This window comes from Clarias gariepinus, chromosome 21 (genome assembly GCF_024256425.1).
Source record: "Clarias gariepinus isolate MV-2021 ecotype Netherlands chromosome 21, CGAR_prim_01v2, whole genome shotgun sequence".
Taxonomy (NCBI): Eukaryota; Metazoa; Chordata; class Actinopteri; order Siluriformes; family Clariidae; genus Clarias; species Clarias gariepinus.
In genome coordinates, this window is record NC_071120.1 from 7,247,294 (window position 1) to 7,262,015 (window position 14,722).

The 14,722-nt window shown below is 39.1% G+C and overlaps 1 protein-coding gene across 3 annotated transcripts in view; it reads left to right on the top strand.

Annotated features, from left to right (window-relative positions):
- LOC128509369 (zinc finger protein 850-like) overlaps positions 1-14,722 on the top strand; it is a 28,988-nt gene that overhangs the window by 389 nt on the left and 13,877 nt on the right. For 2 of the 3 annotated variants that reach the window (XM_053481081.1, XM_053481080.1), the window contains 2 exons: positions 2,866-2,905; positions 9,709-13,437. In XM_053481081.1, the coding sequence (XP_053337056.1) occupies positions 9,788-12,067 (2,280 nt within the window). In that variant the 5' untranslated portion in view covers positions 2,866-2,905; positions 9,709-9,787 and the 3' untranslated portion in view covers positions 12,068-13,437. Of the gene's footprint in view, positions 1-2,865; positions 2,906-9,708; positions 13,438-14,722 lie in introns of those variants that run through there. The other variant, XR_008356030.1, reaches the window with a different exon arrangement.

The window sequence follows — 14,722 nt, forward strand, 5'->3', positions numbered from 1 at the left end:
GATAGCAGTTTACTATGTAAGAGAGCACTTTGCGGACAATAAACAAAATTAAAGGGATTTTTCAACCGCGGTGAATTTGGTTAGACGTTGGACGTTAGATATTCGAGCTTCGGCCACCAGACTTGTAGCAGAGTCCGACGAGTTTCGAGTTTGGGACCGTCTACCATTTACTGTCCGACTGAAATACGGATAATATTAATATAAAACATTCATATTAAAACAGTTTAATACATTTTTTTCAATATTATCACTTTTCATATTTCTTAGTCATTAATATCTAATAATTCTAAATTTTATTTCAATACCTTTCAGGTCATGTGACCTATTGCCTCAAAATCTATTAATAAATGTTACGTGTTAGATGTTATTGGGGATGGCCTGTAACATTTAAGTGAGATGGTTTAGAAAAGCAACGAAAGCTTTGGCTCATGCGACGCCCAAACTAAACTACTCTAACAACTAAAGCAAAGTACAAAGGTGGTTGTCACTCCTTACCTATTATTAACTAAAGGAAGCTAAGTTTAAGCTACAAGGTAACCTGTCTTTTTTTTCCTCTAACAAAGTCTTATTTTAACAAGACTTAACAGTGGTGTGAAATTATTTGCCCCCTTCCTGATTCCTTATTCTTTTGCATGTTTGTCACACAAAATGTTTCTGATCATCAAACACATTTAACTATTAGTCAAAGATAACACAAGTAAACACAAAATGCAGTTTTTAAATGATGGTTTTTATTATTTAGGGAGAAAAAAAATCCAAACCTACATGGCCCTGTGTGAAAAAGTACTTGCCCCCTAACCCTAATAACTGGTTGGGCCACCCTTATTAGCAGTAACTGCAATCAAGCGTTTGCGATAACTTGCAACGAGTCTTTTACAGCGCTCTGGAGGAATTTTGGCCCACTCATCTTTGCAGAATTGTTGTAATTCAGCTTTATTTGAGGGTTTTCTAGCATGAACCGCCTTTTTAAGGTCATGCCACAACATCTCAATAGGATTCAGGTCAGGACTTTGACTAGGCCACTCCAAAGTCTTCATTTTGTTTTTCTTCAGCCATTCAGAGGTGGATTTGCTGGTGTGTTTTGGGTCATTTTCCTGCTGCAGCACCCAAGATCGCTTCAGCTTGAGTTGACGAACAGATGGCCGGACATTCTCTTTTAGGATTTTTTGGTAGACAGTAGAATTCATGGTTCCATCTATCACAGCAAGCCTTCCAGGTCCGAAAGCAGCAAAACAACCCCAGACCATCACACTACCACCACCATATTTTACTGTTGGTATGATGTTCTTTTTCTGAATTGCTGTGTTACTTTTACGCCAGATGTAACGGGACACGCACCTTCCAAAAAAGTCCAACTTTTGTCTCGTCGGTCCACAAGGTATTCTCCCAAAAGTCTTGGCAATCATTGAGATGTTTTTTAGCAAAATTGAGACAAGCCTTGATGTTCTTTTTGCTTAAAAGTGGTTTGCGCCTTGGAAATCTGCCATGCAGGCCATTTTTGCCCAGTCTGTTTCTTATGGTGGAGTCGTAAACACTGACCTTAATTGAGGCAAGTGAGGCCTGCAGTTCTTTAGATGTTGTCCTGGGGTCTTTTGTGGCCTCTCGGATGAGTTGTCTCTGCGCTCTTGGGGTAATTTTGGTCGGCCGGCCACTCCTGGGAAGGTTCACCACTGTTGCATGTTTTTGCCATTTGTGGATAATGTCTCTCACTGTAGTCCCAAAGCTTTAGAAATGGCTTTATAACCTTTACCAGACTGATGGATCTCAATTACTTTTGTTCTCATTTGTTTCTGAATTTCTTTGGATCTTGGCATGATGTCTAGCTTTTGAGGTGCTTTTGGTCTACTTCTCTGTGTCAGGTAGCTCCTATTTAAGTGATTTCTTGATTGAAACAGGTGTGGCAGTTATCAGGCCTGGGGGTGACTACAGAAATTGAACTCAGGTGTGATAAACCACAGTAAAGTTATTTTTTAACAAGGGGGGCAAAACTTTTTCACACAGGGCCATGTAGATTTGGAGGTTTTTTTCTCCTTTAATAACGTAAACCTTCATTTAAAAACTGCATTTTGTGTTCAATTATGTTATCTTTGACTAATAGTTAACGGTTTTTGATGAGCAGAAACATTAAAGTGTGACAAACATGCAAAAGAATAAGAAATCAGGAAATAGTTTTTCACACCACTGTAAATAACAATCGAAGCTAGATTAGCCAAAGCAAAGCGGTGCTTAATGCTCCTTACAAACATCATGTAATAGCAGGTGTTTATATTTCAAGAATGCCTTTGTTTGTTCAAACTCTTGACAAAGTCAGGCTAACGAATAACCCAAAAACAAAACAGACTAAATGCAGCAAAGCTTAAACACGAAAAAAGAAGAACGCAGTCGTCACAAAATGAACAGTCGCCCGCTAGCCAGAAAGCAGGACGACTGACGGAAAGCCAAGGAGGATTGGCGAACCACGGACAACCAGGATAAGTCTCCCAAACACCATCATAATGTGTGAAATTATAAACTTGTTGGCAGCACAGTGGCTAGTTAATGTTTCTTAGCTTCACATGTGCACAGGGGAGAAGTGAGCTGTTTCAGTGTTTAGTGCTGGATTGTTTGTACACATTGCTTATCTTCTCATATCTGTGAAAACGATTATCAGGTGGTCAGTTTTAATGAAACAGTTACAGATATTCAATGTGACGTGTGTGTATGGTGAGATCTCACTGCTTTAAGGTCTCAGCTCCACGATGGTGAAATTAAATTCTCCCTCTGTCCAGATGCTGCTAGCTCTTTACTACTTTTTATTCTTATTCCAAGACTTAGTCTGTTAGGTTTTGCAGTTTACAAATGATTTGTGTCTTTATCTGTTTGCAGGTTTCGAAATTTACCCTGGACGTAGGCTGCTACTGATGAGGTAAACATAAATGTGAATGTAAAAAATTATTCCATTTGAAAAACATTACTAAAACATGTCTCAATGTGAAAAAGGTATTTGTTTTACTGGATGCATCATTCTATATAGCTGTGCTGGCATCTGTGCTCTGTCTGTATCAGACTTGCTCATTAGTCTTGGCACCATTGACAGTACTAAGTGGACTGTGGATTGGTTATTTGGAATCTATCGTGAAGGTTTAATCAAATGATTTAAGTGTCTATCAAAGACACGGTGACTTCTGAAAATGCCTCTTTGTGGTCTGCATGGAATGCGTGTGGTGACTGGTGACAAACCAAATGTGTGTCATGTCTTATATTTTTCTTTTTTGTATCCTCTGCAAACCTTAATGACATTTTTGCTGACAAAACGTCTTTCTCTAAAGTTAAGAGAAATCATAGCTCATAGCTGTAAAGTTCAACAGATAAAGCTGGGAATTATGTTGCTCATAAAACATGAATGAGGTTTTTAAAAAGCACAAATGTTACTTCTCCAGGTCTATTATTATTGTTTATTTACAAGTTAAGATGTCTGACAGAAATGACAGAGACACCAGAGTTGAAGATCACATAGATGTTATCTAGTTTAACCACAGCAGGAGCAGTGTTTATTAGGCATTCTTCACATGCAAGAAATAAGGGGATCAGTAAAATGGTCAGTTAGGACAAGACTATGGCAACAGCGTGTTAACAGTGTGCTTGGTTGCAGGTGTTGTAATAGATCTGGAGAAATGGGGGAAAAGAAGTGGGATAGATCTGATGAGGGGAAAATTGGGGGTAAAGATGTTTAGTACTGTACATCTTAAGGTATTATACATACACACACACCAAACTATACTGAACTATATTGCTGGCCACATGGAACACAGACTACCTCTAACAACAAAACAGTCATTCTGACATCAGTTTTACCTAACAAATTACACAGCAGGGTTGGGTATCGAAAAAACCGGTGCAGATACGACACGGTACCGGTACCTATATAACCGGTATGTACCGGACCGAAACAGAACGCGAATTTCGGTGCCTCATTTCGATGCCACCTAAATGCCTGAACTGTCGATTGAAATATTTATTCTCTGGAGCTATGATGACACAGTTGTAATATGCATCAGATTCATCAACACACATGATCACTAGTAAAATTTACATACTGCATTCATGGGGTGTCAGAAGTGATTGGAAAAATAAATTATCTTCTTCGTCTTTCGGCTGTTCCCTTTCAGGGGTCACCACAGCGAATCATTTGCCTCCATTTAACCCTATCGTCTGCATCCTCTTCTCTCACACCAACTAACTTCATGTCCTCTCTCACTGCATCCATAAATCTCCTCTTTGGTCTTCCTCTAGACCTCCTGCCTGGCAGTTTCAACCTCAGCATCCTTCTACCGATATATTCACAATCTCTCCTCTGAACATGTCCAAACCACCTCAATCTGGCCTTTCTGACTTTATCTCCAAAACATCTAACAAGGGTTGTCCCTCTGATGAACTCATTCTTGATCCTATCCATCCTTGTCACTCCCAAGGAGAACCTTAAAATCTTCAGCTCTGCTACCTCCAACTCTGCCTCCTGGCTTTTCTTCAGTGCCACTGTCTCTAAGCCGTAGAGCATCACTAATCTCACCACTGTCCTGTACACCTTTTCTTTAATTCTCACTGATACTCTTTTATCGCACAACACACCTGAAACTTTTTCCACCCATTCCAACCTCTCCGTTGCTCTGGACTGTTGACCCTAAGTACTTAAAGTCCTGCACCTTCTTTACCTTTGCTCCCTGTATCCACACCATTCCTCTTGGGTTCCTCTCATTTACACACATGTATTCCGTCTTACTGCGGCTAACCTTCATTCCTCTGCTTTCCAGAGTGTATCTCCACCTTTCCAAATTTTCTTCCACCTGTTCCCTGCTTTCGCTACAAAGCACAATGTCATCTTCAAACATCATAGTTCATGGAGACTCCTGTCTAAACTCATCTGTCGTCCTGTCCATCACCAGAGCAAACAAAAAGGGGCTTAGAGCCGATCTTTGATGCAGACCTACCTCCACCTTGAACTCTTCTGTCACACCTACAGCACATCTCACCACTGTCTTACAGGTCTCATACATGTCCTGCACCACTCTAACATACTTCTCTGCCACTCCAGACTTCCTCATACGAAACCACAGCTCCTCTCTCGGCACCCTGTTGTGTGCCTTCTCTAAATCTACAAAGACTCAATCGCATTCGGCACAACATCCAAACAAAGTACCGTAGATTCTTTTGATTCGACAGCGTCCAACGTGACAACAACGTGAGCGCGCCAGTTCGCGAAATGATACCGAAGGTAGTTTCGTTTGGCTATAAAAAATTGGCTATATGCGCGGACCATATGCAGTTTGGGTTTATTCAAATAATGTGACCTAGTGAATTAACATCACGCGGATAAAATGCTAATTATCTCGCATAATAATAATAACAATAATAATTATTATTACTATTATAATAATAATTATTATTATATAATATTTAATTTTAATAATAATTATGAATATTATATTATATAATATTTAATTATAATATAATAATAATAATTATTATTATTAATTTATATATAATAATTATTACTATTATTATTATTATTATTATTATTAATGTCTTAAGACTGTATCTGACGGGTCTCTATTTTGGCAGACAAAATACTGACATGTTTACAGCCTACAAGTGACTCAGCCAAGGTTTATCATTCTAAATATGTTTAAGATAACAAGGGAAACACATCCTGTTGGCTAGAGTTTGTCAGGGATTAAACACTAACTGTCCTTTTTATTCTTTACCGCGCTCCGTAGAATCTCAGTGGTCCGTGCATAACCCTTCGCGGGCGAGCCTTCTCCTAAATGCGCGTGCCCTGTGCCCTTTTCACGTGGGGCTAAAAAAACGCATCCTGATGAGGGAACCAACTTCGACACAGCACCGGATTGTTTGTATGAGGTAGCCTACGTGAGTGTATCACACAAGGTAGGGAGCAAAGTTCTTTAAAGGGGTCATACAGGCCTACATGCACTTTTTTTAAGCTGTTTGGACTTTTTTTAAGCTGTTAGGAGAGTGCGTACACAACCACTCTACGATGATAGAGCCGCCCAGTGGTTTTCTTTTCATTTATTACAATAACATAAGCAAGCAAGTGTGGTGTACAGTTGTTGGGTGTAATAGCGAACATAGCAGTCGTCATTTACTACCGACATCTGAGCCGCTGAGGACGCAGTGGCTGAATTTAGTTTTTAAACTTCCCCGCCGATTTACCTAAATGCGTTCATGTTTGCGATAATCATTTTTTACCAGACTGCTTTATAAACGCGGGTCAATATAAAGCAGGTTTTACTAGGAAGCAGCTCCTAAAAAATGGATCTGTACTAATGCTTCATGTTCCTGCTTCATCTTCACCAGGCTCAGTGAGTAATTTCTTTTTCTATGAATCTTTGCAGATCGCCTTTTCTAATAATCACGATGAATGCGGAGTGTAAGTTAACTTACACGTGGCTATACCCCACGTGTGTTGTGAAGACACGCCCCACAGAACTGGGGGGGGGGCTCAGCAGAGATCATAAGCATTTAAGGGAACATGTACTGAAATAGGTTGCTGAGAACAGAGCTAGTTTTTACCAGTTAAAAGTAGTGTTTTTTTTACACAACCATTGAGAATTTTTAATTAAATATATTACAGACTTTTCATTAGGACCCTAAAGATCATATTAACATTTAATGAAAAATGTTTCTGGATGATCCCTTTAATGTTATGTGAAGAAAACAACGTTATTGTTTGTATGAAGTAGCCTACTTCACTGAGAATATGTGCTTCCATTTTACATTGCTACTAGCATTTACTAACATTTGTATTTTTATGTATTTGAGCAATGTTCTTTCATAAGAAAAGGTTTGTTTAATAAATACAGATCTTACAACCATACATAATCTGTATACATTTTATTTTTCTGCTAAAAAGACTTAAAAAGACTCGAAAGTCAAACCGTAGGACTTTGGACTTGACTTGAGACTTGTTGGCCTTTGACTTGGGACTTGACTCGGAACTTGCCTGTCTTGACTCGGGACTTGAGGGCAATGAATTGAGACTTAATTATGACTTGCCAAACAATGACTTTGTCCCACCTCTGGTATTTACTACTGCCATTTCCATCCTCTTTGCAAAGTCCACCAGCATCTGTCTTTCTACATTCCTGTCCTGAAGACCACATTGTCATCACCTCTGTTCTCTTCCCCAACATGTCTATTAAAGTCTGCACCAATCACCACTCTCTCACCTCTGGGGATGCTCTGCATCACTTTATCTAACTCACTCCAAAATGTCTCCTTCTCTTCTAACTTAGATCCTACCTGTGGGGCATAGCCACTGAGAAAAAATAAATTATTTCCTGAATTAGAAAATTCTTGAGAGCTTCGGAAAGCTTTAATAATACAAATCCAAAAGATTGTTGCAGTATAGTTACTTTCCATTTTATTTCTGTAGATTAAAAGATAACATAAATTATTTAAAATAATTAATAAATTAAAAGCACAAATCATTAGGAAATGAGACCATCCGAGATGCGTGTGAATGCAGCAACTAACATTACACACCGCTATCTTAGCTTGCTAAATTAAATAACTTTCGTTTAAATGCCTAAAACTAAACGGTCGAAAGTTTGGCTATATTTCACAAGAAAGTATTCCGACACCATGACCTGCCGCAAATGTTTTACAACAGTTGCATGTAAAGGGGGAAACACGTCAAATCTAATGAAACATTTGAGGGCACGCGGAATAAACGTAAAAGCAGAGGGATGCACCTTGTTTGACAGCTTGCGGACAACAGCTGGCACTATCGTAGTGGATGACCCCAGCCCCTGTCATACCAACCGTAGCAAAAAAGAACCGATTCCACCGATTATGATGCCGACAGCAGCCTTTCCGCAGGTTAGTATTAGGCTAATGTAATGTTAATAGCAAAATGCAGTCTTGCATTCATGCTAACAAATGGTCAAACGATTTGTAAAATACTAATGTAACATGGATTTTGTTTATAATTATGGCTTTCCAGCTAGCACTAGTACTACAACTGTGACCTCATTTACCATTGCAAACAAGGCTAATTTTATATATTTATATATACTTTAAACTTTTAATATATTGTTCAATTTTAAACATTAAATTTTTTGTTTAATAAAAATTTGTTCTTGAGTCATCCACCATCATTTTCTGGCTTTTGTAAAGAAAAAAAAAATGATACCTAACCCTAGTCCTGAGGCAGAGGGGTAAAACAGACGAGTGAGGGTCAGATCAGGCGTATACATTAAGCTGGAGTGATTTGTTTAGTGCAGCTTTTACACAAAGCTGCACTAAACAAGAATTCAGTAAGCACTTAGTCACTCATCATACAGACTACAAGTATATGTGCTGTCATTTTACTTCCATTTTGCTTAGAGTTTAGTTATAATAAACAACTTGTTACATTTAGCCCTCGTTCATACTTGAAGCCTGTATCTGGTTTTTGGCATATGACATGATTGAAGTCATCTTGAATACCAGTAAGAGATGCACACTAAGACCCAGCAGGGGAGACGATTACCCACAATTCTGGAGCGCAAGAGACAGAAAAACCGTTGGCTCAGTTGTGATTACGTGACGCTCGGCGTCAAAATAAAAAGCGTATGCGTGATACATGATACTCGGTACTTGTAAACCAAGACTTGCTCGTTTTTCAAGTCAAAATTTATAAAAAAAATCTTTGCTCGTCTTGTGGAACACTCGCGAACCGTGTTACTCGCAGTTCTGAGTTTCACTGTATTTAGCATTTGACAAAAGTTTGTTCAACATCAAATCTAAACCATTTCCAAACCACAGAGGAAACGTTACTACCTTTCTCTGGCACAAGGTCATCCTGACGTGAAGAGCCGCCGTTAATGTCTATGATCTCTCTGTAGCCTATTACGTTTCTTCATAGAGTGCTCTTCTCTGACAAGTGAGTGGTTAATTAGGCGCGCCATCATGTGGTCAGACAATATTGCCTCTTAAATATTCTATTAATTATATCTAATTATTAGTTTCTTCCTATTGCCATTTCAGGGAGTTTTTCCTTGCCATCGTCACTGTCACCCTTGGCTTGCTCATCAGAGACATTTCATTTATCATTCATTCATCTCATTATCTAGACACATTTTTCTCACACATACAAACTTCTAAATATTTTCTTTTCAAAATTTTTTTTTCATTTTTGTGAAGCTGCTTTGAGACAATGACCATTGTTAAAAGCGCTATATAAATAAAATTGAGTTGAATTGAATTCTGCCATTTGTGCAATTACAATGTATCAAAAATTTTTATTAAAGAATACCACGATTTAAGAAAAAAAATTAATCATCTTAAAACGTAAATTCAAATTAATTTAAAAAATCTAAAGAATTGCCCAGCCCTACTGATTAGATTAGCATCTTTGCATTTGAACGGCAATGCTGACGGGATCAGGGCTGGGGAACTTCCGTTACCAGGCTGATTCCTCTCCTGGTCTCTGCTTCGACAAAGGAAGAAAAAAAATGTTTCCAACATTAGTCTTAACAGAGCAAAATTCAATCTGACCACTTTTACATAACATCATAGACAGTTAGTCTAAGAAACAGATTTGGAACACAGCATTTCTGACCTTGTTAATGAATAATTTATTTAAAAAAATGTTTTACTTAAAATAAAAAACTTTATATTCTTAGGTACTGCCCGTGTGAAAATAATCTTTTTTTTTTTTTTTTTCCCCAGATAACACATTTTCACAAGTCTTCTCTTGACCCTGATGTGTTTACTGCACTTAGATCTACCTCCAAAAACACTTTAAGATATGGCCTTTAAAGGAAGTACTAAAAAAACATTATCTGGTTATCGTAAGACATATCATGAAGGAATGAAGAACCAAAATTGCCAGTGCTCAGGTTGTGGGAAGAGATTTAGTTACCCAAGTCATCTGAAAATACATCAGCGCATTCACACAGGAGAGAAGCCGTATCACTGCACACAGTGTGGAACGGGTTTTTCTACTTCTGGTTCTCTCCAAACACACCAGCGCATTCACACAGGAGAGAAGCCGTATCACTGCACACGGTGTGGAAAGAGTTTTACTGCAGCTAGTTCTCTCCAAACACACCAGCGCATTCACACAGGAGAGAAGCCGTATCACTGCTTACAGTGTGGGAAGAGTTTTACTGCAGCTACTAATTTTCAAACACACCAGCGCATTCACACTGGAGATAAGCCGTATCACTGCTTACAGTGTGGGAAGAGTTTTAATACAGCTTATAATTTTCAAACACACCAGCGCATTCACACTGGAGAGAAGCCATATCACTGCACACAGTGTGGGAAGAGTTTTACACAGGCAGGTAACCTGCAAAAACACCAGCGCATTCACACAGGAAAGAGGCCGTATTACTGCTCACAGTGTGGGAAAAGTTTTACTGCAGCTATTTCTCTCCAAACACACCAGCGCATTCACACAGAAGAGAAGCCGCATCACTGCTCACAGTGTGGGAAGAGTTTTACTGCAGCTAGTTCTCTCAAAACACACCAGCGCATTCACACAGGAGAGAAGCCGTATTACTGCTCACAATGTGGGAAGAGTTTTACTGCAGCTAGTTCTCTCAAAACACACCAGCGCATTCACACAGGACAGAAGCCGTATCGCTGCTTACAGTGTGGGAAGAGTTTTACTGAAGCTACTAATTTTCAAACACACCAGCGCATTCACACTGGAGAGAAGCCATATCACTGCACACAGTGTGGGAAGAGTTTTACACAGGCAGGTAACCTGCAAAAACACCAGCGCGTTCACACTGGAGAGAAGCCATATTACTGCTCACAGTGTGGGAAGAGTTTTACACAGGCAGTTCACCTGCAAAAACACCAGCGCATTCACACAGGAAAGAAGCCGTATTACTGCTCACAGTGTGGGAAGAGTTTTACTGAAGCTACTAATTTTCAAACACACCAGCGCATTCACACTGGAGAGAAGCCATATCACTGCACACAGTGTGGGAAGAGTTTTACTGCAGCTAGTTCTCTCCAAACACACCAGCGCATTCACACAGAAGAGAAGCCGTATCACTGCTCACAGTGTGGGAAGAGTTTTACTGCAGCTAGTTCTCTCAAAACACACCAGCGCATTCACACAGGAGAGAAGCCGTATCACTGCTTACAGTGTGGGAAGAGTTTTACTGAAGCTACTAATTTTCAAACACACCAGCGCATTCACACTGGAGAGAAGCCATATCACTGCACACAGTGTGGGAAGAGTTTTACACAGGCAGGTAACCTGCAAAAACACCAGCGCATTCACACTGGAAAGAAGCCATATCACTGCACACAGTGTGGGAAGAGTTTTACACAGGCAGGTAACCTGCAAAAACACCAGCGCGTTCACACTGGAGAGAAGCCATACCACTGCACACAGTGTGGGAAGAGTTTTACACAGGCAGGTAACCTGCAAAAACACCAGCGCATTCACACAGGAAAGAAGCCGTATTACTGCTTACAGTGTGGGAAGAGTTTTACTGCAGCTATTTCTCTCCAAACACACCAGCGCATTCACACAGAAGAGAAGCCGTATCACTGCTCACAGTGTGGGAAGAGTTTTACTGCAATTAGTTCTCTTCAAACACACCAGCGCATTCACACAGGAGAGAAGCCGTATCACTGCTCACAGTGTGGGAAGAGTTTTACTGAAGCTACTAATTTTCAAACACACCAACGCATTCACACTGGAGATAAGCCGTATCACTGCTTACAGTGTGGAAAGAGTTTTAATACAGCTTATAATTTTCAAACACACCAGCGCATTCACACTGGAGAGAAGCCGTATCACTGCAAACAGTGTGGAAAGAGTTTTACACAGGCAGGTAACCTGCAAAAACACCAGCGCGTTCACACTGGAGAGAAGCCGTATTACTGCTCACAGTGTGGGAAGAGTTTTACACAGGCAGTTCACCTGCAAAAACACCAGCGCATTCACACAGGAAAGAAGCCGTATTACTGCTCACAGTGTGGGAAGAGTTTTACCGCAGCTAGTTCTCTCCAAACACACCAGCGCATTCACACAGAAGAGAAGCCGTATCACAAGATACCATAAAGACATATAAATACTTGGAAGGATAGTGCTGAACCATCAACTTTTTGGAAGAAATATCGGGAAAAAAAATCATGACTTGAGACCACAAAAACTTTTATTTAAGGTTATATGGCGAAAAATCAACAAAAAAAAAGGTATGTTTAATAGTGGAAGGAAAGAAAGCATTTCCATACATCACAGTGAAAGAAAATCCAAAAGAAGGATAACTTTCATTATATTGCCTTGGGATTATATTACCTTTTTTTTTTTTTTTTTTTTTGCATTCTTCTGATCACTACTCATACTAGGGCTTTCATCTGGGTCAGAAGAATACAAATGGGTCTGAATATTCTCCAGGACCCAGTTTGGATTGTGTACTTTTTCTTTCAAATGCAGAGTCCTCCATAAAAATCTATACACACTTCAGGAAAAGAAAAGATTGACACCACGTTGAGAACCTGTTGTAATTGTAAAGGCCAAAGGTAACTTGTAGTAATCTCATAATGCCTGAATAAATTCAGTATTAAAATATTTATACAAGGTTTTTTTTTTTTTTTTGCGGAAGTGTGTATACTTTTTTTTTTTTAATTGGAGGGCTCTGTATTTAATTCAATTGTTTGAATGGCAACAGGTAGATACATAGGTTAATTAGCTACATGCTGCTTTAATTTACTATGTTTCTGGCATAGACAAAATTATTTGAAGTGAATAAATAATAGTTTTCAGGTCATTTAAGTGAAATTGGATAATTGAATAATCATGACACACCGTGGTTGGGTATCGATGCTCTGGAGAACAACCCAAGAGCAATCAAATCTGATTCCATTGGGCTGAGATACCACATGGACTGAACCCAAGGCTAAAGAACACAAACACATCATGAAAACTCTCAAGAGATGTGACTACTTAAACTGGAATTTTATTAAAACTACAAAATCCAGTAACCATCAAACCACAGCAGATAGATGTGACAAGAACTACAAAGTGTTATGCCGTGTGTTGCTGGAGTATTTTTAACAGCTAATACATTTCAATCTTTGCAAAGGACTAAAACAGAGCTGGTGCACAAAAATAAAACACCCAGACATCAGCAGAGCAATGTAGTGTACACAGTCCAATGCACCAATAAATGCACAAATTTGACAAATGCAGTTCTTTCACACTTTTACCACTAATGACACAAATGGGTGAAAAAATTACATTAGGCTGTCAAGATCTTACGAACTCCACAGGGTTTATATACCTGTCATTTAGATAGAACTGATAAACTCTTTCAGAGTATACATTTACAGAAACTTATACATTTAGCAAGTTGCCACTGAAACAGCACCTTTGGCATAACCGTGACCAAGATGAAAAAGAATCTTAAAACCCATTCAGTTTCTGATAAAAAAAAAATATTGCTACAAAACAATTTAAGTAAGCCTCTACACTAGGTTGAATCAATTAAAAATTTCAAATCTTGAAGATTTTGGTGCTGCCAGGAAGACTGATTTAATTCCGAAATATTGTTGGGGTCCTGGGTTTGATACTGACCTTAGAAGAATACAGTGTAACCTCGGATTACGAGCATAATTCGTTCCAGAAGTGGGCTTGTGTTCCAAAACACTCGTAAACCAAATTTAATTTTCCCATAGGAAATAATGGAAAATTTAATTATTTGTTCTACAGCCCAAAAAAAATAAATACATAATTACTAATACGAAATATTAAGTAAAAATAAAACAAATTAACCTGCACTTTACCTTTCAAAAAAGTTAAAAATCCCGGTAGATAAGCGGTTCCCTTTGTGCACCCAGGCGCTGTGTATGTGTGTGTGTGTGTATGCATGTGTGTGTGTGAGGCTAGAGTAAGTGGAGACTCTTGACACTCGTGTGAGCGCAAACTAACAGAATCACTGCTGTAAAGTAAACAAACAAATGACCCAGCACCTTACCTCTGAAAAGATTTGCGAAGAGTTGCCTTCATTTCTGTGCGTGCATGTGTTTTTGTGAATGGGTGGTTTCACACACGCACACACAGCCGGCACAGTGTCTAATTACGCTCGCTCGCGCACACACCGTGATGAGGAAGAAAATAGATTTTTAACCTCTGTATTGAGATTTTCTTTTGCCTTACTCGCGCGCACACGTGTTATAAGAAACAGTACACGCACTGTACACGCGCTTCCGAACCCAAAATTAAATATGTTTCACACACACACACACACGTAGTCACAGTGTTATAGTAAACAGTACACGCGTGCACAGATGTTGATTATACCAGTAAGAGACGAGCACTAGATGATTCCGCAGTGCAAGAGAGAAAAACCGTTGGTTCAGTTGTGATCACGTGACGATCAGCGTTAAAACAAGAAGCGCATGCGTGAAACATGATACTCGTTGCTCATAAACCAAGACAATGCTCGTTTTTTAAGTTAAATTTTATTAAAAATCATTGCTTGTCTTGCGGAACACTCGTAAACCGCGTTACTCGTAATCCGAGGTTCCACTGTATGCAGAATTTTATTATATAAATTGATTAATGTGTAATTCGTAGTAAAATACTGTGACAGTGGAATACTATCTGACAATTAAAAGTAACGTATTTTGTAAGGGATTGAAATGAAAAGAATCCTTAATATCACGGTACTACAGGACCCTCAGAATCCTGCTTCTCACATCCATTATATAGAAC